A 22,915-nucleotide genomic window follows, 5' to 3' on the forward strand; every position below is an offset into this window, starting at 1 on the left:
TCCTCCAGAAGTCTAAGCGAACGGAAGTCTTATGAAGGCTATTTGCAGTCTATTGAAACTTGTACATGTAGGTGGAGCAGAGCTCTGGGGTCAAGGAAACAAGCATGGCTGCCTTGTTCAGAGGGTCTTGGAATTCGTTGCGACGGTGCAGTAAACATGTCCACTTGTCACTCGGTAATATAGCTAATGCATTTATTATCATTGCTCGGAGAATATGTACGTCAAGAAATGTCGCGTAGATTTACAACTAAACAAATGTGTCAACCAGTTAGCCTTCAGGTCATTTTAGTTAGCAAGCAAGCACGACAGCAATTTAATGGGAGAGTGTGTGAATGCTTATTGCATGATAGTCGTTGTCGGTGGACGTCAGCCACCTGCATCGCTGTACTCATGTCACTGGCGCTGCTCAAATCGATTGCTACAATATTGCAAATGTTGCAAGTCAGTCACTGTAATTGTAGCGTTGGTAGGCTACAGATATATGCGGCCACGAGTGACATTTGTGTTGCTATAAGTAAACTTGATTTGTGGTAACAGCTGAAGAGTGTGTTTTGCAGCATTTTCGTCCTTCATTATATTTATGGTTATGTTTATGTTTGTTTGGCAGACGCTTTCCCCCCCCCCAAAACGATCAAAATGACCAATATGTCCAACAAATTATGCTTAATTTCCCCCACTTATCCTACGATTCCCTTGAGAGACCCTTTGCTGTAAGATGTTATTAACCACTCAACTGTTACTCTCCTCAAACATACTATTGATTTATAAATTAGTTGGTCAACATGAAAATGTTCTGGCTTTGTGTTATGTAAGTCTTGGATTTCTCTCTCACTTCCAGTGTTTCTGTGTTTGTGCAGATTTCTCCAGGTCCATGGCCTCCAAGACTCCAGTGGGCTTCATTGGATTAGGGAACATGGGAACACCAATGGCCAGAAATCTGCTAAAGAATGGCTATCCAGTCATTGCCACCGATAATTTCCCTGAATCTTGCAAAGAACTGCAGGACCACGGTGCTCAGGTAACTGCTTTTTGAGAGTATAGCCTATTTTATTTTCCTGTGTGGTGCTTTAGAATCTTTTGTGGACAGTGTGGAAACAGCATTAAACCTAGAAGGATCTAGTTTAGTTTAGCTTTAAAATCAGCAAAATAGTAAAAAGATGCACCAACTGACCAAGTATAGTGTGAGCAGTATTTTGTGCACACCATGCAGAATCAAGGCACACTCTTCTACAGGTGCAATAGAAACCTTGAGAGAGTGATGGATTTGACAAGTCAACTGGGATTGTGTCGAGTAAGCACAGGCAGTAAGCAAATTTCGCACCAGGGTCCGCACTCACACTGCATACTATCAAACTGTACCCAGGCATGGTTGTGCTCTACAATCTGTGCATAGGCGCGATCGTAAGCCCAACTGTACCATGCTCGAGTCCACCCCCGTAAGCGGACCCGGGCACGGATAAATGTACCGTGCCTGGGTAGTACGGTACGGAGCGATCACACTGGTCAAACGAACCGGACTTTGGGGTTTAGTGATAAATTAACACATTAATATCAATGGCAGGGCTAAGGTAGTACATATAGGAAGTAAATTGCGGCACCCTCGGACCAGTCCTTCAGGTCTAAGGACTATGACCAAGTGAACGACTGGTCATCATCTTGTGAATTGTAGTAGGGTCTGATCCGTTTTAGTGTAGTCAAAGCTGGTTACAATACAGTTTCCAGGACGGAGTGTCCTATTGTGCATTAATTAACATTCCCAGGGGCACCATGAGCAGCTGTGGGCCACATGTCACACCATGTTGTTAGCGCTGGTCTGAGTATTGGGAGCAGGGAAGAGCTTAATCGGACGCTTAGCTACAGCCTATCTGTGAAGATCCAGTTCTCTCTGGTTTCTTAACAAAAGCCAAACATATCTCCTCCAGCTGTGATAGATGTGGTGTCGTACATTTCTAGTGAATCCTTTATGGTCAAACAGCCTTCGACCTTGCTTTTGCTCTAATGTGAAGTGAACTGTATTCACTTCTCAAGGCTCAAAAGTTTGGCTGATTCAGGTTTCTTCTCAGCTGGGTCCAGAGTTCACTGCTTGGTAAACTCACTGGTAAATCAGCCATTTTCATGCCTGTCCTGTTATCAGAGTTCCAGTGCACTCTAATATTTGCTCCCTAATATTTCCCACCATGTACTGTTGCATGCAACATATTGACAACTGTGCACAGTGCTTCTCCTTGACAAGAAGTAAGGTCACTAAAGACCTAGCTTTTTTTTATTTAACATTGGCTTGGTTAAGACATGCACATATACAAAATAAATGGTGTATATCATGAAACTATGACGTAATAAGCAATTACTATTCCGTTGTGCACAACCAGCTTTTTAGCATGTTAGTGATAGTTGTCCTAGTAGTAGAAGAATGTTGACGTAATTTTCACATGCTGCTTTACTTATACAGTTGATTTTTCAATGTTCAATTCAACTGTTACCATACCAAGGCAACTTGTATTCACTCTCTATTGATTCACTACATTAAGAAGTCCAGAGCTAATTGATACCTATCCCATGATTGAGCCAGAGACTTTCTAATGAGGAGACACAGCACTCAAAAAATCATCCATAGAAATGCATGGGGTTAGTTTGTAACGACAATATGGCTGTTGTCTACACATATCCCACCCCTTCCTCGGCAAAACGTTGACATGTGAATACATTGAGCCAATCATGTGGTGTGATGTGAATACATTGAGCCAATCATGTGGTGTGATGTGAATACATTGAGCCAATCATATGGTGTGTTGTGAAGACATCGTGCCAATGATGTGTTGTGAACTCGCTGCTGGAGCAAGGTTGGTGTCGTGAAGCCTTGCGCACGCGCATTTCCGCAGAATAGGATGTCCAAAAAGCATTGCAATATGGCCGCCGAGTGGAGGGACTTGCCTAAAAGGACTTTGATTGAGCTAGTCAACCCTGAGAGCTGCCTGGTTTGAATCTTTTTAATAAGTCTAAAATTTCAGTTGTTCAGCTTTTGATGGTTGCCGCTTCGGGTCGAATCAGTGACTCATACACGTCAGGTCAAAACCAGGCCATTTATTTCCGTGGGTTTATCACTAGGTGGCAGACTCGCCAGGTCTCGCTAGGTCACTTCCCGGAAATTTTCAAGGCAACCCTTCATATTTCATTAAAGACGCTATATCTCCATTTCTAGAAGAAAAAACAGGCCACCGTTTAGCTTGGGATTTCTCAGGAACAGAGGCATGTAGAAATAAATGTTTGTACCCACTGAGAGCTTAAAGTCTCACCTTTCAAATAAGCCATAGTATGTGTCTATAGGTATAACATAGAATACACTATCGCTCTACACAAATCGTCAACAATGATCTAGATTGCTGGCACTCTGGGCCAAAGCTTCCGAAAACAGTGTGCGGCATTAAAAGTGTTAACCATGAAGGTAGAATTATACATTATATATAAATGATTGTGTAGAGTCTCTTTCAAATTGACAGAATTGTTTTCTGTCTAAGCAGAAATAAATATTTAAGTAGATACCCTGTTTTACCTTGTCAGTATCACACCATATTCAAATGGTTTGCTGGCCTATATGGCGACCAAATTGTGTCACCAATCAGACGAGGTTGAGGTCACAAAGGAGAAGTCAGACTTCCATCAAAATAGGAAGTGAGGTATGGATTGAGTGGGAGAGAATCACCTGTCTTTCGTGAACGGCGTGTGTGTCTGAGGTGCCCTGTAGCTTACGAGAGTTAGCAGGCGTTTTGCCGTGGGTGATGTTGATGTGAAGAACAGTTGGATTAGTGTTTGAAATGATTCTTATTGTACTTGTGGAATATCACAATAGAAACTGCTACAGCTAACCTTGGCTGCCTTCAGACACTTCACAAAGTCCTCTGTTAGTAAGGAAACCACCAAATTGTTTGATTTTTGTCTCCTTAAAGTTAGATATTGTCTGCTTTTCTTACTTCTCTATGACGATAAACTAAATATATTTGGTGTGTGGACTAAACAAAGCATACAAAGTGTCTAGGACCGCTACTGGATTAATCAATAAAATAATCGACAGATTAATTGACTATGAAAATAATTGTTAGTTGTAACCCTATCCATTCTAACTTTTTCCCCTCATATTTTTGTCCTTTATTATTTGCCCTGTCTTGAGTATTTCCTATATATAGAAACTTATTTCCAGGATCTAACTTGTTTTTAGATCCTGGACACCCCAGCAGATGTAGCCGATAAAGCGGACCGTATTATTACCATGCTGCCGTCCAGTCCTAATGTCATTGAGGTCTACACAGGCCCCAACGGAATCCTCAAGTAAGCTCACACACACTCATCAATGCTACTGTGGCTTTGCCAAATTTTCTAATGAAGATAGTTGTCTGACAGGAGGAGATTTAATTCCTGACTCTGTGCGACCTCTCGTTTTGTGTTACCCCTCTCTGTGTGTGTGTGTGTGACTTCTCAGGCGAGTGAAGAAGGGGACGCTGCTGATTGACTCGAGCACCATCGACCCCTCTGTGTCCAAAGAGATGGCTGTAGCTGCAGAGAAGATGGGAGCCGTGTTCATGGATGCCCCAGTGTCTGGAGGTAAGAGAGGGGGGGAGCGTGAGCAACCAGTGAGCGACCAAACCTCTATGTGTACCAGCCGTACATGTTTCTAAATACTTATCTCATATAAGCTTAATACTTAAAAACGAAATACTTATCTCATATAAGTTTAATAATACTTAAAAACAAACTACTTATCTCATATAAGCTTAATACTTTAAAAAAACTACTTACCGGTATCTCATATAAGCTTAATACTTAAAAACGAAATACTTATCTCATATAAGCTTAATACTTGTGGATGACCACAGAGCTGAATTCAAGTATATTATAAGTATATATACTCTTTTGATCCCGTGAGGGAAATTTGGTCTCTGCATTTATTCCAATCCGTGAATTAGTGAAACACACACACACAGCACACAATGAACACATAGTGAGGTGAAGCACACACTAACCCGGAGCAGTGAGCTGCCTGCTACAGAGGGCTCGGGGAGCAGTGAGGGGTTAGGTGCTTTGCTCAAGGGCACTTCAGCCGTGGATGTGGGCATAGGAGAGCAGTGCTCAATCACTTTCCCCGCCCACATTTTTCCTACTGGTCGGGGATCAAACAGGCAACCCTTCGGTTACAAGTCCGAAGCCCTAACCAGTAGGCCACGGCTGCAATAAATGCCATACTTACCCTGCCAAAACCCCAAATTAATTTGACTATTGCCAAGGTTAGGTACCATGCCTGTTCCCTTTTTACCTTCATTAGAAAAAGGCTCTTTGAGATGATTGGATGAGTTTCAGTTTCTAGAGAGAATTGTTATTTCATCAATATTAGGCAGTTGAGAAAATCACGTCTTTGAGGAAATCCTCCTGTAGATTGGATGTGTGATGTCTCAGGTCTGCATGCAGGAATATGCATCTCTCTAGTTGTGAAGGATCAAGCATACTTATTGCATGTTATTGCTTTTTCCTACAGCATGAGGGCAGTGTTGTAGCACAGTAAAACATGACTGGGATAAGAAAAAAATTCCACAGAGGAGACCTCTTTTTGCCACCACGATATTGCCACTGTCCATCCATATCAACTTCTAGACTGGAAGGTGATTATAAATATTGGAGGAGGAACGTTTCAGAGATTAAAAGAGGCAGCAATGTATTATACAATAAGGACAGAGAGATTAATTTAATATATAAGAAGCAGTTAAAAAAACATATTTTTAGTAGTGTCTTATCTCCATGATTTCCTTCACTTATTGGCCAGATTCTTCAATTTACCAACTCTACGTCATTATTTATATTCTCAATTGTGACATTTCATCTGTGTTATCTAACCTTAATTGAATGTCCTTGGATTTCTTTGCACAGTGAAATTTTGTGATCAGCGTTATACAGATTGTTTACAACCACCTCATATCTGATCAGAGCGTTATTGTTTCTGAATTGCAGCCATGATGTGATCTATGCTTAATGTTTTTACTATGGCTGCCAAATTGAAATCAGAATCACGGTATTTACTTATCAAATATTATTGTTTGGGGGCAGCCGCAGCATAGCACAGCGGTGGTGTTGACGTCTAGTACACATACTGGCCTGAGGTCACTTCCTGAATCCACAGCCCATCTATCTCTCACTCATTTCCTGTCCGTTCTTCACGGTCCTATCCAAGGCTACCCCCACCCAAAAACAAACAAACAAAAAAAAACAATTTAAATATCATATATGAAGAAGTGTGGTACTTTATTCTACAAATGCACTTAATAGACACAGCGCAAATGAAGAGGACATAAAATTATGGTTTCAAGTACCAGACTGTCACCATCACGGCCCCTATCTAATTACAATATCTAGATAGATATTTAAGGTAGGTTGTTATCGAAAATAGAACTTCCAGGAGGTGATTGGATTAGGTTGGAGTAACTGTATCAATTATTTTGTGTCAGGAGAGAGGGAGTATAATCGCCCCCTAAGAAAATGAATCATTACTAAGAATGCTTTCTACAGCATAGAAATGCGCGCACACACACACACACACACACACACACACACACACACGCACGCACGCACACTTACTCTCACATACACACAGATTGTGTTTACAAACTGGCGTCTTTAGGGCTGACAGGCTGCCATCTGAGACTTGAGCTCATAAAGACTTTATTAGTGTGTGTAGCATGTAGTCCCTTTAATCCTTCTTTACAACCCTGAGAAAGATTATCTGTCCTTATATACACACACACACTCTCAACCTCTGGTACTCCAGACTGACTCATTGTCTCACTCGTAACTTACTTATGAGGAAGAGATATTTATGTGGCATCAGAGTGGAGTTAAAACTGCTGAGCACTTACCTCAGACATTAGTTTTGGAAATGAGAAGGGTCTCACTGGTGTCGAGATAGAAATGTTGTGAGGATGGGACCTAGAGAATTACTAGCCAGCAAATCAGCCAATATGTTGGCTGAGTAACTACGTTAAACAGAGGTCACTTCATTGTGGCACATTTGGGGTCAAATGTTGGTACTGAAGGCGCAGTACAACATTATTGATGGGCTTATGGCTGTGCCTTGATTGAAATTGAGAGAGAGATAGACCAGATGATGCAGAGGAGGAAGAGAAAGGAAAAGGAAGTTAAAAGACCAAGCATACAACTTGAAGTGATTATACATACAGGTATGCACACCACCGACCACATCTTGTCACCTCTGCAACAGTTGTGATGTAACTTACTAAAAATGACAGTACCTTGTCATTCGTGCTACTTTGGGGGCTATTATGTGGTTGTGCAGGGCTTCCTGACATGGCACTGCAGGGATTACAATTTGAGACTCTCTGGGAGGCGACGTAGATGTTTTTAGTCTGGCCAGACATTTTTTTTTTTTTTTTTTGTCATTTTGTGAGTGTGATGTCATTGTTTTGTTTTTAAATCCACTTCATTTGGCCTTTTGATATAATTTTATATTTTATTTTCTGGGTTTGGTGTGCCACCTCCTGTGCGTCAGTAAGGTTTGGCTTAGGAGCCAAGAGCCTCTCAAATAATGCCCTCGTGAAACGACACACACAGTCATCTGTCCTGTAAATGATTTGTAATAAACCCAGTCACACAAACCTCAAAATCTGCTGTCGCTCCTGTGGACCACAACAAACTACGACTGACGTCACAAACACTCACACATGCACATATTTGTGCATGTGCACACACACACACTTCACACACACTTAGAGAGGGTGTGTGCAGAGCCTAAGAAGTCTCCCACACATTAACAATAATAACACACTCCAGTGCTGCTGCGTTAAGAGTAGCATTATGCTCACACGCTCTCTCTAATGCATTTAGTTTATAGTTGCTTTGAATAGCTGTAATTGCAATTCCTCCCCCTTGTGTGTGTGTGTGTGTGTGTGTGTGTGTGTGTGTGTGTGTGCGTGTGCGTGTTTTCACACCCTTAATGTCCTTTAACAAAATTGCACATATACATGCACATACAGTGGGTCCAATACTGTGCTAACTGTGTTTATGTGATTCTGCTCTGCATCATACCGCTTTCACAGCAAAATGCAGTGTAGATGAATGGCTTTAAATGATGGGAAATGGCATGTTTTAATAAGGTATGAGTTGAAAACCACTGAAATGATCCCTAAACACCGGGCTGAGAATGGGCTCTCATTCTCCCCCTCCCAGTCCTTGTAAAGCACACCACAGACATAGCATGGGTTCAAGTCAGTGCATTAACACCAAACCCAGTTTTACCACATATAAAAGAATCGATTGCAATTGCATATCAAGTGAAATTTTTACAATAGGAATCTAACATACTAGTTATAGTATTATGCAGCAAAAAGTTCAGTTAGCTGGTGAGCATTGCTAATGTTTTTATTGGAAGTTGATATCCGCAGGTAAATCTACAGTGAATGTGGTCTAGCCTTTTTAATGCTATTTTCCAATGAAGTGTTTGAATTTGAATATATATCAAATTTGCATTATGCATTTAACAGTTGGCTTTAGTTTAACACTGATTACTAGGACTTTGCCATTCTGCAGGTCCTGGGAAAGCACATGTGCATGAAGATTTTGATGGAAGAACAAATGATTACTGTGCAGATGAGGGGCGTTAGGACAGCTAAGTATGCAGGTGTTGGGTTAGTTAACACCTCTGAATGACAGTGACTCGATCAAGGGGATAGAACACCATAGAGGAGAGGAAGTGAGGATGATGAAGCTGCTATCTATCTATGGTTTCATTTCTTTCATCTTCATTTTCTTGTATCTTCTACATGTGTGAGAAAATCGGGAGTGCATGTTATGTTAATCTATGCATCATGTTGTTTGTTTGTGTGAGCGAGTATGTGTGAGAGAATGTAAACGTGTGTGTGTGTGTGTGTGTGTGTGTGTGCGTGTGTGTGTGCGGGTGTGGTCGCTCATAAAATGTGGTACTCAGATGAAGGCTGTTTTTAACTTGACTTTGGTACATTAGTGCCATTGGCAGGCAGTTTTAATGTGTGGTGGTGACACTGGCTTTTACAGACTGTGTGATTTTGTTTTTTTATTCTGAATTGAAAATCTGGATTTTTTAATGCATTTGAGAAAATATCTTGTATTTCACTCACGATATTCAAAGTTGTAATTACGAGACCGCATTTGACATGGTCTCATTTAACTGTAAAGACACATTAACACACACACACACACACACACACACACACACACACATAGGGCTGCGCAAATTGGGGAAAATATTTAATGGTGATTTTTCTGACAGAGATTGCAATTTGATTTGCAAAATAATAATTGAAGATCAAGCTTTAGTTCAGATTAACCATTGGGGCAGAGTTGCAAGCTGCTCAATTAATTTGCTATTAGCTAATCGCATTAGTTCAAATTGTGATTAAAAATCGATTAACTGTTCAGTCCCCCCCCCCCCACACACACACACACACACACACACACATACTGTAAATACACACATAGACACACACACAGGCATATATACCACATGTATGAACTTAGACATTGTTCCCAGAGATGCTTTCCAACCCAGCGCTATTAACACGAGTGTGAGAAAAGACTGCCTGCCATAGTGTGTGTGTGTGTGTGTGTGTGTGTGTGTGTGTGTGCGTGTGTGTGTAGGACTGAAAGAAATCGGAGTTCTCTCCTTCATAGAATTTTTGTATCTAATCGACTGTGTCTGGAGTAAAAGGTTCACTTGGTTTGGTGGGAGCCAGGAGTCCCTTGCCTACTTTTTGTTTATTTCATTGTTTTTACTGCTTCCCTCCAATGAAACTTTTCCTCAATGATCTGAAATCTTTTTGATTTCCTCTATAAGATCTCTTTTTTTAATAGAGCTTTAATAGAGCACAAACCTAATCACAGATTAATATTCCCTTAACCACCTTTGATGGCAGCATTTAATGAATCAGTACAGATGATATGGGAGCTGTTCATCAATGCTGGGGTTCCATGTGCGAACACATGTACTGGAGTAGCAGAACGCAAACCCAGGGTCTTGTTTTGTTGATGTTATTTACTGGTAATGAAAGTTGTCTGATCCCTCAGAGTAATGAAGTAGTTTCTCTGTAGCCTGCGTCATTCAGCATGGGAAAGTTGTGTGTGTCTATGTGTGTCTATGTGTGTGTGCGCGAACGTCATTTAATTTAACTCGACCACTAATAAAGTCTTGCAGCCATTTAAACTGAAGTCGTAACTACAGCTTCTGAGAGTCAGAGCTGGCACCTGCCACACACTCGCACTCACACATACACACACGCTCACTACTTACTCGTGCTCACAGTTCCCCTCAGTTACTTACAATGGAGTTTGCTTTCTTTCTGTCTGTCTTTCTTTGTGCCGTTCTTTCTGTCTTTCTGTCTATCTATCTCTCTCTGTGCCTTTCTTTCTGTCTGTCTATCTATCTATCTATCTCTCTTTGTCTTTCTGTCTCTCTGCTTCTCTTCATTTCTGTCTGTGTCAGAATCATTAAGGGGTGGCTGATATAAATATTGTGAAAACAGTGCGTCTGTGCTCGTAAGTGGAACATCTGCTTGTGTGTGTGTAACCATTTGGATGAAGTGCTTAGTGATCTGATGGCTAAATGGAGGTCTTCTTCTTCTTCTGACACTTAATTATTTTCTCAATTTCAGACAACTCCCTCTTTTTAAGACCTCAGGGACTGGTTTCTGGTTCGACATGACACGCTGTAACATGATTGGCTATGCTTGTTCTCCACTGAACGTGTCGCTTAATTGAACATGATAAAGTGTGGAGTTAATTACCCTTTACTGTTGTCAATCAAGCCTCAGGGGGCGTGTTTGAGAGGGAGGGGTCCGCCTAAGGCACAGCTGTCGTCCTTGTTGAGTGAGTTTACATGGTGTGTGTGTGAGAGTGTGTGTGTGTGTGTGTGAGCGAGCACAATGGCAAAGTTGTCCCTTGGGAGCTGTGTGAAGGATGGACAATTAGCTTTTTAACACAGACCCCACTGATGTCCCTGTTATGCCAATAAGCACACACACAGACACAACTGAGGTTAATCGTAACTGTATTACTTGCACTTTCTGTTTTTGCTTTGGTGTTGAACAATGGGTTTGCTTAACTGTTATAAGGAGAAATGAAAATGCAAGGTTGACCTCTGGAACTAAACTAAATGTTCAGCTTGGGCCCTGTGGCAAAGAGGGAACGATTCCTGAAGTATTCGTGGCCTATAACGTTTTTCACTGACTACTTTTGTGTTTGTTTGCTTGTGTGTTTGAGGTGTTGGCGCGGCCAGTCTGGCAAAGCTGACCTTTATGGTGGGCGGCGTGGAGGAAGAGTACAACGCTGCTCAGGAGCTGCTCACCTGTATGGGAGCTAATGTAGTTTACTGCGGCCAAGTTGGAGCTGGACAGGTATGTACACACACACACACACACGCATACACACATTCTCACACACACACACATTCACACACTCACACACACACACATTCACACACATTCACACACTCACACACACTCACACATTCACACACTCACACACACACACACATTCACACACACACACACACACACACACACACACACACATACATTCACACACACACACATTCACACACACTCACACTCACACACACACATATACACTCACACACACACACACACACACACACACACGTACATACATTCACACACACACACTCACATTCTCACACACACACACTCACACACTCACATTCACACACACACACATTCACACACACACACACACATTCACACACACACACACACATTCACACACTCACACACACACACACATTCTCACACATGCACACACACACACACACACACATACACTGTACACCAAACAGACACAAACGCAATGTTGTTTAGTAGTAATTGATATCATGGATGATATCATGTGTAATACTCAGATTTTAGATGGGGTTTTTTAAAAGACAAGATGTACTTAATGACAAGACTAAATTTAAAAAGATGTATGATCATCAGACGTTACTTTTTAATGCTAGTTGTGTTAAGCGATCTTTTGTGGAAATACTGTTATGCACAGTCACCATAACCATACTGACTATCTGACATTCTATTCTCACAGTGTTTGTTGAAATAGGATAATAAAGTTCTGTCTGCCATATTTCGTTGTTTTGTGCATAACAGACACCCACAGACTTACTTCACACACTCTTTTCACGTATGAGCCACATCTACCCTAGCAAACGCACCACAGAGGTAGCTCACCCCTCCCTTCAGTCATCCCAGAGAAACTCCACGCAAGGTTTTGTTTTTGTTTGGGGGGCATGCTGCCTCCACTTTGTTGGGCTGCTGGGTGGACTCACAGAATGGGCTTGTAATTGCGTACCATCGCTGACTTCGCCTTTAATCTACAAGTGATTCTATTACATTTCTTTATTGATGTTTACATAAGTAAACTTCAGTGATCAACAAGCAATTCACATCAACGCTGATGCAACACAGACATGAATGTAATTCAGTATTTGGTTTGGTTTAGGAGTAAATTGTGTTTATTAATTGTATTTTTGGCATAATAGAAAAAAAGAGATTTCTAACATTTTGTGTTGTCTAACATACTTGCATTATGTCTATTTCAGGCAGCTAAACTGTGTAATAATATGCTGCTGGCCATTGGAATGATTGGAACAGCAGAGACTATGAACCTTGGAATCAGGTACTTAAACATGATGGATATGTATTAGGAAAAAGATTATGATGAGGAATCTTTCCCCCTTTCCCCAGAAACACACACACACACACACACACACACACAAAGAATCCCACTGCACTAAAACAGTGGTATAGCTGCATTTCCCATGCTGTAGGCCAGTTCATTTTGTAGCAGGCTATTCTGTTCCATGCATGTCGCTGACTGCCAGCCAGATGCAGTCAGTTGTTCTAACTAGCTGCTGTTGGGCATACGTACGTCTGCCTTGTTCTCTTGTTCTCCCTGCTGTTCCGTTTCCACTCTGTTTTGTTTTATGATGGACGTGGGGAGAAGGTGGGGGCATAGACACCAAATCAAACCCCTGCCCCCACACACTCTCACACACACACACACACACACACACGCACGCACGCACGCACAACCAAGCTTCTTTCTACTCTCTCCATTTCTCCCTCCTACTTTGTCACTCTCTCCTACACATACACATACACACACACACACACACACACACACTGTGTCTGATGTTTGTGTAGATAATTGAACTTTTGTAATCATGCACTTTGTTGCCTCTTTAAAAAGTATTAGCATTGGATGTGTGTGTGGCATTGGTGAGGCCTTATTGAAAAGCGACCGCACGAGTTAATAACTCTGGCAGCACCTGCTCCTCTTTCCCCATCTTGTTAGCATGTGGAGTAAGTTATCCTTTAAACAGCTGAGTGCAGCGCATCTCCGCCTCTCTCCTCTCCTCCCATCCTCCCATCCCATCCCCCTCTCCCTCTCTCCCTCTGTCCCTCTGCCTGCTCGCTGAGAGGAGAGTGATTTGTGATCTGTCTTTCAGCTGGGTTGATGGCGAGCCCTCACAGCTACTGACCCAGAACCAAAGGGGGGTGTTGAACATATGTCACTGGCGCGCTCTCTCTCTACCTCTCTCTCTCTCTTTTTTAACACACACACACACACACACACACACACACACACACACAGAGGGAGAGATAGAAGTGGAAGACAATGTGTTTAATTCTCTTTCATTCTTTTTACAATGTGCAAAAAATGAAAGCAGGTCTACAGAAAGAGGGGAAAGAGTGCGAATATATCAGGCTGTATTTGAAAATCAAGAGTAAAATAACATCCAAGGTATTTTTAAAATATCCATATGTGATTGAGACTAAGACTACATATAGATATGCGAGTATATCTCTGTATGAAAGAACCCGTAGCAGAACTAGGATTATGATGGAACATAGATCAGTGAATATGAGACCGCATTCACTGCAAAGTTATACACACATCATTGCATCATGGAATGTCTGGTTATTAAATAGGTTTCTGTCTGGTAAGAAACCCATTCACTTCACGTTATTCCTAAATTCGTCATTAAATAACAAGGCGATGACAAAGATATTGGAAAAAATGGTCTTTACCGCACATCCCTTTCAGACACCGCTGCAGACACTGGGACTGCCAGTCAAACGCATTTGTGTAACAGAAGTGGTCTCAACGGACTTCTGACAAAGGAGCTTAATAACCAAACAAATGGATTGGTTATGGTTATGTTTGTTGGTATTTCTTTTGATGCTGGAAGGTCATTAATGCATCATGGTTTATTTTTGCTGAAAACCACAATGAGGGCAGTCTGTTGCATTTTTCTCTGTGTCACTAAGTCATCTGGCGGAAAAATGTTTTTGCCTTGAGTTTTAGATACTCAAAGTTGGTTTGTGTGGTCTTGGGCAATTCCACGCAATACTGTCTCGTCCATAATGCCAACACAATGCCATGGTATGGTATGATGTGAATGATGATTACTTGAAATTTGAGCATTCACTTTTCTTGGATGTAGAACTTTTCACATAATCATTTGCATAATACGAATACCATGGCATTTAGTTGGCATTATGGACGTGTCAGTTTTGCGTGGAATTGCCCTCTTACAAATCTCAAATCAAATACATTTTCTACGATAATAACACAATTTTGATGCTAAAGAAAAAAAAAAAAGATGTGCAATTCCTCAAAAGGACGATACAGAAAAGTGGTACTGAAGTGGGCTGTGTAGTGTGACTGACCAGGAGTGCTGTGGCCTCTAGGTTGGGTCTGGACCCGAAGCTGCTGGCCCAGATCCTGAACATGAGCTCCGGGCGTTGCTGGTCGAGCGACAGCTACAACCCCGTCCCAGGCGTCATGGAGGGAGTCCCCTCAGCCAACAACTACCAGGGAGGCTACGGCACCACACTCATGGCGAAGGCAAGGATCCCCACGCTGTCTGTCAGCTCCGCTGGAACTCTCATTCTCTCTTCTAGCCTCCCCTCTTTCTTTCTCTTTTTCCTTGTCTCATCCTCTTTCTTTCTCTTTTTCCTTGTCTCATCCTCTTTCTTTCTCTTTTTTCTTGTCTCATCCTCTTTTCTCTGCATTGAAGTTTTAATTTGTGTGCATTTAGCATGCTCTGAATAATGAGGCTGAATAGTAACATATGTGATCTCTCTCTCTCTCTCTCTCTCGCTTTCTCTCTCTCTCTCTCTCTCGCTTTCTCTCGCTTTCTCTCGCTTTCTCTCTCTCTCAGGACCTGGGGTTGGCCCAGTCGACAGCCACAAACACACGCACGTCGGTTCCTCTGGGTTCCCTGGCCCATCAGATCTACCGGATCATGTGCGCGCGGGGCTACGCCAATAAGGACTTCTCCTCCGTTTTCCAGTTCCTTCGTGAGGAAGAGGGACAGTAGACGTCCCGCCTCCCCCACCTGTCACCACAGACTGTGACGCTTGCTGTTGTTTCCATCGATGTTAGTTTTCTTTAAAAGTGCAATATCAGTATGCGCAGAATTCTCCCTGTTTGAATTTTAATTGGAGGTTGATAACCACCGTGTTGTTAGTCTGTGAGAGCCATTTTGATCGGGTCTTTTTGGAGATGATTACAATGACCGAAACTGCTGACGACGAAAAAAACGTTCTGACAATGTTGACGATGCTGGTTTTGTAATGACTGTGATGTTAGTCATGTGCACTCAAGCCTTGTGTCAAGACATCCCTGCCAAGTGTACAGTTCTGTCCCCTGCACTCCTGTTTACAGTCTCCTGCAGTGTCCCCCGGATCCCTGGACGAGACCCTCCACCTCACCACTGATGTCAACAATTAAGGACCAAAACACAACTGCTCGTTCCTTTTTCACACAGACATTCTCATGTTCCTTTTTTTTTGGGGGGGGGGGGGGGGTAGGTGAAAGAGTCCCGATAGGCCTCCCCCCTGCTATTGTTGGATGCTCACAATGAAAACAATAAGCCATTTTATCTCTGAATGACTGAAGCTATTCAGGCCAACAGGCATCCGTTGAGTGACATACCTCAACCTATAACTGTTTCTCTAAAGGAACTTCACTGTACCTTGTGGTACCGGTATACCTCAGTACGATATCCTGTGTAGTGTTTTGCTTTCTAGCCATTCTCTTCTCCCACTCTCCCTCTCCAGACCTCTGCATGCTTGTATATATCTACACAGGCACATTAAACTTCAACCGCCATTTTGTCGGTATGCATGTACATATGTATAGTTTGTTGATTTACTGTAAGATTCTCGGCTTAGTCATTTGTAAACCAGTTTGGCTGTGAACTGGTTTTCACTAGATACAACTTTTATTAAAACATCATGCGGAACATGGCATATATCCACACAGGGCTGGAATAAAGACAAAATGTGACCAACACTTTAACAGTGTGTGGAGTGTGTGGCAAGTGAACTCTATTACAACATTTGTTCACATGAGCTGCGTGTGTGTGCGTGTTCGTACTTTTGTGTGTGGTAGTCTGTAACTTCATTCCTGTTTTATTTCCGTCAGTGCACAGATTGGGTTGCATTATGTGTGTGAATATGCAGACTTGTCCTTTCTTCACCCTCTTGGCGTATATGTGGGTGTACATGGGTAGCCGTACAGTTCCTACGTCTGTGGTTAGCTTCTTTTCCATTGTTTTCCCTCTGACCCAGACACTCATATATCACACACACACACACACACACGTGACACACCCAGCACACATTAACCACCAATCCAGCATCACAGAGGAAGAAAAAGAACCACTAATTACCAAATGATGCTCTTATTTCCATCATCTCCATGAAACGGCTCTATCCCAGCCTCCCCCTCAGACTCCCTGCACACACACACCAGACACGGCAGACAGACGCGTGTGCGCGCGCACACACACACACACACACACACACAAATGTGTGCAGACCAAACAGAGTCTAATTAGTGTTCATTAAATGGCATTTTATTTGTTGGTTAAATTCAGACATTTAATTTTACGAATGCAGCTCGTTATGGGAAGTAATTTCGGCGGGTTATTGTCAGTGGTATATGGTGTGCGTCTGTGTGTGTGCTGGTAATCATGCTTCAGCTGAGTTACTAGTCTGAAACTTGGAAGTTGTTATCATTAACTGTTTTCTCATGGCATTGGCTTAAGCAGGTTTCAAGGCATAAATACAGTAATGAGAATTAAATCACGTTGCAACAATAGTAAAGAGATAATGATTCCATTCTTGTGAATTTGGAGGTCATCTGTTCACTCAGATGGGTGTGTTTGTGGCTTTGTATCTTCTCTCTGTGTGTGTGTCTGTTCTGTCTGTTTTGTCTGTGTGTCTTTGTCCAGTCTGACCTCGGTGATGGCCGCAGGCGTTGACTGGTGGCTTCTGTGCCTGTGATTCATATTGGGGTTTAATTTAGGCAGAGTTTACGAGGGGCCGCCTAGAGGAGTGGTTTCTCATTAACATGACTTGAAAGGGAGAAAGACCCGCACTGACGTCTGTGCACAGTGTGCCAGTTGACAAACACACACACACGAGGGCACAGACACATTCGCCTTAGCTTTTGTCCACACTGACTTAACACACGTCTTGACAATACTAAAGTTGTTTCCTGCTCTCACACACACATCTCAGGAACTTTCCTGTTAACAGACATAGACATTTTGGCAGTATGTCTAATCAGTACCTCTGAAACACTTATCAGTTGATATAGTATACCCATTAGGCTTGTACTGCAGATAATAACTCTTACACTAATTTTCAAAGGTATTATCCTAGCTAGGTTTTTGTAGCAGTTACAGTATGTGGCAACCTAGAGAGGTAATGTCTGGAACATGCATTCTTGAGTCTGTAATATAAGTGTTATTCATGTGCATCATATATACATAGCGGATTTTACATACATACATGCATTTTATTTCATACCACAATGAAGTTAGGAGCCTTAAATATTTCACTACACTGTATTTTCTGCCTGAAACCTCAGGATGGTGAAACTGGGAATGCAGCGTGTGATAGATCTCTTGTGTTTCAGTTTTTGAAGTATGCACTCTCCCATGACATTGCCCACAATGAGAAAGAGCCCAAGAGAGAACTCCAAATAGACAATCATGATACCCATTCTCTCTCGTGTTCATAAAAATTCTTTAACAGTCTGTGTGTGAGAGAGATTAGCATGTCCTTTAGCCACCGTGTCTGCAGTTCTGGCTGGTTAAACCTGAAGATGAATTGTGTGAGATCAGAACAAATGTCTCAATTTGGCACACCACGTGACAGGCTCAGGAAAGTGTGTGTGCACTAAAGACATCTGACAACTGTTCTTTGGGAGGAAGGTTTTTACGGTATATTTTCTGAGGAAATAAATACAGTGAATTACAATGAATGTAATTTTGTAGTAGGCCACACTCTTATGAGCAGCAGTTTTCAGATGGAAGGGATCCGTGCATATGTCTAGGCCTCCAAACCGAACTCACGATTCTTCCCATTCTGTTCCTCTTTGGTATATCCTTGCATGGCTAGCTGCCATTGCTTTTCTTTGTCTCTCGTTTGTTCATTCAGTTGGACAGTTTCAGTCAATCTGAAAACAATGGCATCTTTAATCAGGTTGATGGAACTGTAGCAATTCTGAAGAGAAACAAAGATTATACTCACATAAACACTGCCCAGCATAGTATGAACTACAATTGGATGTTCGTACGGGCATCACAATCATATCAATGATGGTAAACCACCTCCAGTTTCTTCAGGGAGGGAGAGGGGGTCCTTCCTGCCCATCCACTCACTGGATCTGTGCCCATCTGAGACGCCTCCCTATAGAGCCTGACAGGTCCGAGTAGCAACGTGCCATTATTGCTCTGTCCATTGTATCTCAAGTCTTGAGAATATATATGTGATATGATTTAGGAAAACCCACCCCATGCAATTTTACCAACTTATGATTCTGATACCATCCTAGCAACATCTAAGATTTTGGGAGGATGGTATCCTGGATTTTGCTAGGAGACAGTATCCAGAATGTTGCTAGAATGGTATCAGAATCTTACACTGGTGAAATTTCACCAGAGAGGGAGCAAAAATCAAGGATTTTTGAGTGCACCATGTGGTGGGTTTTCCTAGATAGCATCACATGAGCATCTTCAGATCATTCTATGCCGTTTTTATGTGAATGTAGGCCTATGCTAGTCTCATTCCTGCCTAGAGATGATACGGAAGGAGAATGCATTGGATGGCACAGTATGTGTGTTAACTGATCAAGAAAATGTACCAACAGACACACACCAAATCTCTCTAAAAGACTTATACTTTTGTCCGCCCATCACAGATTCTCCTTAGAATGACGGTGACACATCTTTTGATTACCTTTTAGAGAGGTACTGATGTCATTGTTGCAATGATAAAAACACAATAGTTACAGTATGGCAGGGATGGAATCTTAGAGAGACCCAGTGCATACTTAGAGCTTCTTGTATTTGTAAGTGTGTGTGTGTGTGCGTGTGTGTGTGTGTGCGTGTGTGCGTGTGTGTGTGTGTGTGTGTGCGTGTGTGTGTGCGTGTGTGTGTGCGTGCGTGTGTGTGTGCGTGTGTGCGTGTGTGTGTGTGTGTGTGTGTGTGTGTGTGTGTGTGTGTGTGTGTGTGTGTGTGTGCGCGGGTGTGTGGGGGGTTAGATATCTCATTCATCACCCCATCGCCCTGACAGATCGGAACAAGGAAGTCCTGTGGGAGCAGAGAATGGTGGAATATCATCCAGTTGGGTGCAGTGCTGACAGGGAATGATGGGATAGCACATGGAATTATGGGAACACCATCTTCTAATCCAGTTCTCGCTCAAGAAGGTACAAGTCTGCACACACACACAAATGCACACATATACACACATTCTCTCTCTCAAACACACACATACGTATGTACATACTAAAAACATCAATGACCACCCCCCCTCCCCCCAGAAATCACACACACACACACACACACACACACACACACACACACACACACACGCACACACACACACACACATACACATTATTGTTAACTTTTCTTCTTAACACACACATGACAAACACACAATGTTTAACACACACACAGACACACACAGAGTTCAGCAGAGCATTGGGCTGCAGCAAAAGGGTAAATATAGGTGTATTGGTGAGATTGGAACAGAAAAGGGCAAAAGTTTCCCTAGAGGCAGGCTGAAAAGCAAGACAGATCACATTCACCACTCACACCATCAGTCACTACACACATACACACACACACACACACACACACAGAGCCAGCAGGATACTGGGAAATGCAACGTTAGTTTTGTGCATTCAGTAAGTATGCACAGTGGCCGTGCCAAATTATCATCCATATTTGTGTCTCTGTGAAGTTGTCCTTTCTCATCTCTCATTTCATCTCATTTCATCTCATTTCAGTGTATTCTGTGTGCAGCAGTGTGTGTTTGCATATCAGTTTCAGTTACTAACTTGCATCTCTTGTAGGTTTCACTGGTGAATCTCTGTCCTTTAAAGTGCATTGATTGTGTCCAGGGGCAGATGGAATAGACCCCTCACACTCACTATCTTCCCTGTACCTCCAGTTTTTTTCATCCTAATCCTTAGCCTTCTTCCCCTCTCATCCTCACCCTCCTCCTTCATCCCCAGATAGATCAATATTGATAATGAACTTTAAACTACCTGTCTTGAGTGTGTGGGAGAGGGAATGCTGGGAATGATGTATGTAGAGAGATGGGGGGGGGGGAGATCTCCTTTTCTTTTCACACAAAGAATGAAGAGTTTGGCTCCAAAATGCTATATCCACCATTTTAATGAATTGTCATAAATATATATTTTTTTTTTACATTTTGTAATTTCAGTAGAACTGTAATTGGGTATTGATTTATCTTTACTCAATCAAAACAACACAACTGCAATTTAATTTATATTACCTGAATTACACAACTGAATAGCCTGACTTTTCAATATTTTTAAAAAATGGAGATATACCGTTTTGGAACCAAACACTTCGGTACGATACTGTGGCCATCCATAATCAGAAATAGCTCTGGCACCTTTCAGCTGAATAAAATAATGCAAGTCAATGCTAAGTGCTAGTACAGTGTTTGCATGTATTTATGTGATTCTCTCGATGGTTGTTTCCCTGTACACATTAACTATTACTCAGACAGCTCATGGCGGGAACAGGAGTTCTATTGACAATGCAATGATGGACGGAAATAAAACCAGTCCATATATATTACTGCCTGTCCCACTCTATTACAGTGTGAGAGAATATATAGTGTACTAGATCAAGAGGCGGTTAGCAGTAGAGTGTGTGTGTGATAAGTCATTCCACACATACCCACCCTCTGCAAAAGCTAGTTTCATGAATTCAGAGGAAAGTGTGATGTGAAGTGGTGTGTATGTGTACGTGCTTGTTTGTGTGTGTGTGTGTGTGTGTGTGTGTGTGTGTGTGTGTGTGTGTGTGTGTGTGTGTGTGTGTGTGTGTGTGTGTGTGTGTGTGTGTGTGTGTGTGTGTGTGTGTGTGTGTGTGTGTGAGTGAGTGAGTGAGTGAGTGAGTGAGTGAGCGAGAGAGAGTGTGTTTCTGTGCAACAGAAAAAAGAGAGAGTGCATGCATATTTGCTATTACTTGTTTAGCGTAAAGCATTAAAGGGGAACTATGCAGGTTTTTTTTACTTAATTTATCTTAACTTACAGCTTCGGAGTCATTGGAATGGTTATGACTTTTTCGGGGTTGAATGGTGGCCGTCACGCTTGGCCCTAGCATCTGTGAACGGAAAAACCAGCTTTGCAACTTTGGTCCGGCGAGCCACCGGCCTCAGAGAGAAAGTCTTGCAGTCTCACGATGTATACGGCACTACACGCCAGGCACCAGCTAGAACAAGGTAGCGACGGAGTGTCTCAGACCTTCGTCATAGCAGAGCTGGCGAAAAGAAGCAGAAAGCAAGTAAACCGTTGTCAGAGGAACAGGTAAAGAGGAAACGGCAGACTGACCAAGCGAGGAGTGTCGTAAAATATATACTCTGAAGCTGTAGGGGGAGCTCTGCAGAGAAAACTGTGAGCAAAAAACGAGAAAACGGTGGAAAAAATGGCCAAAACTGCATAGGGACCCTTTAAAGCTCTTTCTTACAACCCAAACACTTGCATACACACACTTAGAGAGAGGATGGGGGGGGGAGGGGGCAAGTGAGAAAGCCACTCCTGCATTAGACAACAGAGGTTATCTGATTGCTGCTCAGGCTCATAAAAGTTCCATTAACATGTTTAGAGTAAACTTGCAGTTCAGCTCAACTCTTACAAGCAGAACACCATAAAACACACAGAGACACCAAAGCACTATGAATGAGTCACGTAGTAGCGAGACTTGTCTGTTGTCTGGTCAGCATTTACATGTTTGAAGCGTCTCTTGGGTAGATTAACTGAATATTTCTGCTGCCTAGCATCAAACACTTTATCAGTGGGTTTGCCCGACAGCAATCATTGTTGTAAAGTCTGGTTACTCCACCACATTTGGATAATTTGGGTCCATTTAATTTGCATTAGTGTCAATTCAGTCTGACCTGCTTCACAAGCATGCCACCAAAATGTTTCTCTGAATATCCCAGATGTCCCTTAGACCAATCAAAGATGCAAAAGTCTGTGTGGTGTGCATCAATGTTCTATACATCACCCTCTACCTTCAATACTGCCATCGAATCATGGAAGGTAAGCCCATCTAAAATTACTCTAATAAGAAACATGTCGCAGCAGATGAAACAGCTTCCACCATTCTCCATTCAGACTCCATCCAACTCTTGATTCAGGCATTTTGCGGTAATATCTTAACATTACAATTACAGGTCATTCTGTCTTGATGATGTAATGTCATGCTGCCTCTCTTTGGCTACTAGTGACCGGTCTTCCCAGGTCTTCCCTGCTA

The 22,915-nt window shown here is 42.3% G+C and overlaps 1 protein-coding gene across 1 annotated transcript; it reads left to right on the forward strand.

The window, feature by feature from the left end:
• Window positions 1–82: 82 nt before the first annotated feature.
• On the forward strand, window positions 83–16,398 carry hibadha (3-hydroxyisobutyrate dehydrogenase a). Its single transcript, XM_076301396.1, has 8 exons — window positions 83–174; window positions 858–1,018; window positions 4,214–4,323; window positions 4,475–4,596; window positions 11,287–11,420; window positions 12,635–12,711; window positions 14,790–14,946; window positions 15,263–16,398. The coding sequence occupies exons 1-8, from the start codon at window positions 105–107 to the stop codon at window positions 15,419–15,421; spliced, it is 990 nt and encodes a 329-aa protein (XP_076157511.1). The 5' UTR covers window positions 83–104; the 3' UTR covers window positions 15,422–16,398.
• Window positions 16,399–22,915: the final 6,517 nt, after the last annotated feature.

The sequence above is a fragment of the Alosa pseudoharengus genome, unplaced genomic scaffold (assembly GCF_046254945.1).
Source record: "Alosa pseudoharengus isolate Yale_2024_CS ecotype anadromous, Long Island Sound unplaced genomic scaffold, YU_APseudo_1.1 YU_APseudo_1.1_scf_23, whole genome shotgun sequence".
NCBI classification, from domain to species: Eukaryota; Metazoa; Chordata; class Actinopteri; order Clupeiformes; family Clupeidae; genus Alosa; species Alosa pseudoharengus.